This window comes from Cyprinus carpio, chromosome A25 (genome assembly GCF_018340385.1).
Source record: "Cyprinus carpio isolate SPL01 chromosome A25, ASM1834038v1, whole genome shotgun sequence".
In the NCBI taxonomy this organism is placed as follows: domain Eukaryota; kingdom Metazoa; phylum Chordata; class Actinopteri; order Cypriniformes; family Cyprinidae; genus Cyprinus; species Cyprinus carpio.
The window spans coordinates 20,526,344-20,528,630 of NC_056596.1; the positions used below are offsets into that span (position 1 = coordinate 20,526,344).

Genomic DNA, 2,287 nt, shown 5'->3' on the forward strand with positions numbered 1-2,287 from the left:
TGGAAAAGGACTTTTATTTTGTAAGAGCAGAAACGTTAAGCCTTCCCTTTTCCACAAGGTCGTGGCTGTATAGAGAAACGATATTAGCTGTATTATATGTGAGAACAGATTATTTCTTCTACTGTCAATAAGAGATTTACAGTTGGTTTTGTTGGCAACACTCAGGACTCAAAAACACTAACGAAGGAGGCGGCTCGGCATCACTCCGCCGTTTACATGCTTCATTCTGTGTGCGTTCGTGTTTGTTTGTATATAGCTCCACACCTATATGGCAAGCCCTTTCAACATTTAATCTTTAAACTTCTTGAGCTACTAGTGCTTATTATTGAGGTACTAGTAACTTTTAAAGGTACTAATTCTTATTCGTTACATAACTAGTACTTATTCATTAGATCCTAGTGCTTATTCTTTAGGTACTAGGTCTCATTATTTAGGTACTTGTAACTTTTTAATGATACTAGTACTTATTTCAATAGAGACTAGTAACTGTTTTATTGTTGTAGCAACATTCAATGTTTTGCAACTTCCTTGGGATACATGTTATTCAGATATTTACTATTCAGTTTTCAATAGTAATAATTCCAATAGTGACGAGTGTTTTTAAATAATACAATTAAAACTAGTACTTGTTTATCAAATACTATCACTTTCATTAGATACTAGTATATATTTATTAGACACCTGTAGATATTCGTTCGACACTAGTTTTAGGTACTTATTTTTTAGACACTAGTGCCTTTTGTTATAGTCACTAGTCAAAATTCTTATTTTACTTGTTTATAGGTAGTTATTTATTTTTATTTTTTATTTGTAATGTAGAGCTCAATTGAAAATCTAAAAAAAATTATAGCAAAATGAAAAATCTTATCTGAAACACTTGGAATAAATACTAGTATGTAATGAGTGTATAGGAATGAATAGGTACTCTAGTAGCTAAAGATAAGAACTAGTAGCTTATGATTAAGTACTGGCAGTGTGAAAGTTAATGCTAGTATATTATTAGGACTAAATGTTAAAGTGGCTTGCCATACACTCACATTCACCACACTCCACCAATGAGGAACGTGTGCATGAAGAGCAGCGCAAACTTGAGTTTGATGTGTGTTTTAGCAGGACGATCATGAAGAGACCTTTCTAAACGTACGATCGTTTCAGAAGAGTGAAGTAACTGAGCATCATGGGAAAGCGTTCGGCTCCCAGTGAAGAGGATTCTCACGGTACTAACGGTCACATTAACCTGTTTAGATCACAGACTCTGACAGAAACACACCTTCATCATCATCATCATCATCATGATGCTGGAGACGGACTGGTCTCGTCACGTCTGACTGTCCACTTCCTCTCATGTGAACTCTGTACAGTAACTGGAGGATTTCTGTTCAATTTGAAGCTACATTTTGATACTGTTTTTTTGTGTGTTTGCGTTTGTGGAGTCCAGGCCGACCGCACCCGGCTCTTCTTTACCGTACTGCCATCTGTGAGGAAGAAACCCGGTTCGGTGGTTTTGCGGCGGTCTGGATCGAGGGAGATCTGAATATTTGCCTGTATTTTGACTTTATTTCATTTTTACGTAGTCTTGGTGAAACTTCATAGAGGAAAAGTGCACTGAAAAAAAAAGTCTTAATTGAGTCCAGATGTTGTAGGTGAAAATAGGCCGAACACTAAAATTGAGAAACGAATGAAAAACCAGATTTAAAAAAAAAGATTAATACTGCTGTCTGTTAATGTTCACTGTGTTTTATACAGTACCTAAATTTTTGTTCACTTTGAACATTTTTACGTAACATTTCAGAACGTATTGTGCAAAGAGATGTAATTTTTTTGGAGTACTTGAACTGCATTAATAAACAGACTGGGTTGAAGGGCTGCTGTGTGTGCTGGTGTTTGTGACCCGGCAGCGTCTGAACTCCTGCTCCTCCGAGATCCTGAGACGGGACACTTCGGCAGAGACGCCACAGAACCAGCACCTGCACAGACCGGATCGACATCACTGAGAGTCATCAGACAGAATCAAAAACACTCTTGACCCACAAATAAAGGCCTTCAAATTATCTTGCTGCATTTTGCTTCTCCAGTAAATGTTTCTCGATTTAAGAATCTGCAGCCTGTTCTACTGGAAACCAAGACAAAAACACTGAAGAGGGAAGCTGTTTTGTTTTGTTATTAATTAAAATGTTTAAAAATAGTTGGAAGCAGTCTTATAGTTAACTAAAAAATGTTTTCTTTGTTTGAAATAAACTTTAACTCAAATAAATTAGAATACTTTATACTTCATTGCAGCTGCTTT

The 2,287-nt window shown here is 36.2% G+C and overlaps 1 protein-coding gene across 2 annotated transcripts in view; it reads right to left on the reverse strand.

The window, feature by feature from the left end:
* Positions 1–818: 818 nt before the first annotated feature.
* Positions 819–2,287, reverse strand: part of LOC109104917 (hepatic triacylglycerol lipase) — a 15,956-nt gene continuing 14,487 nt past the window's right edge. For both annotated transcript variants that reach the window (XM_042715851.1, XM_042715852.1), the window contains exon 9: positions 819–1,967. In XM_042715851.1, the coding sequence (XP_042571785.1) occupies positions 1,841–1,967 (127 nt within the window). In that variant the 3' untranslated portion in view covers positions 819–1,840. The remainder of the gene's footprint in view (positions 1,968–2,287) is intronic.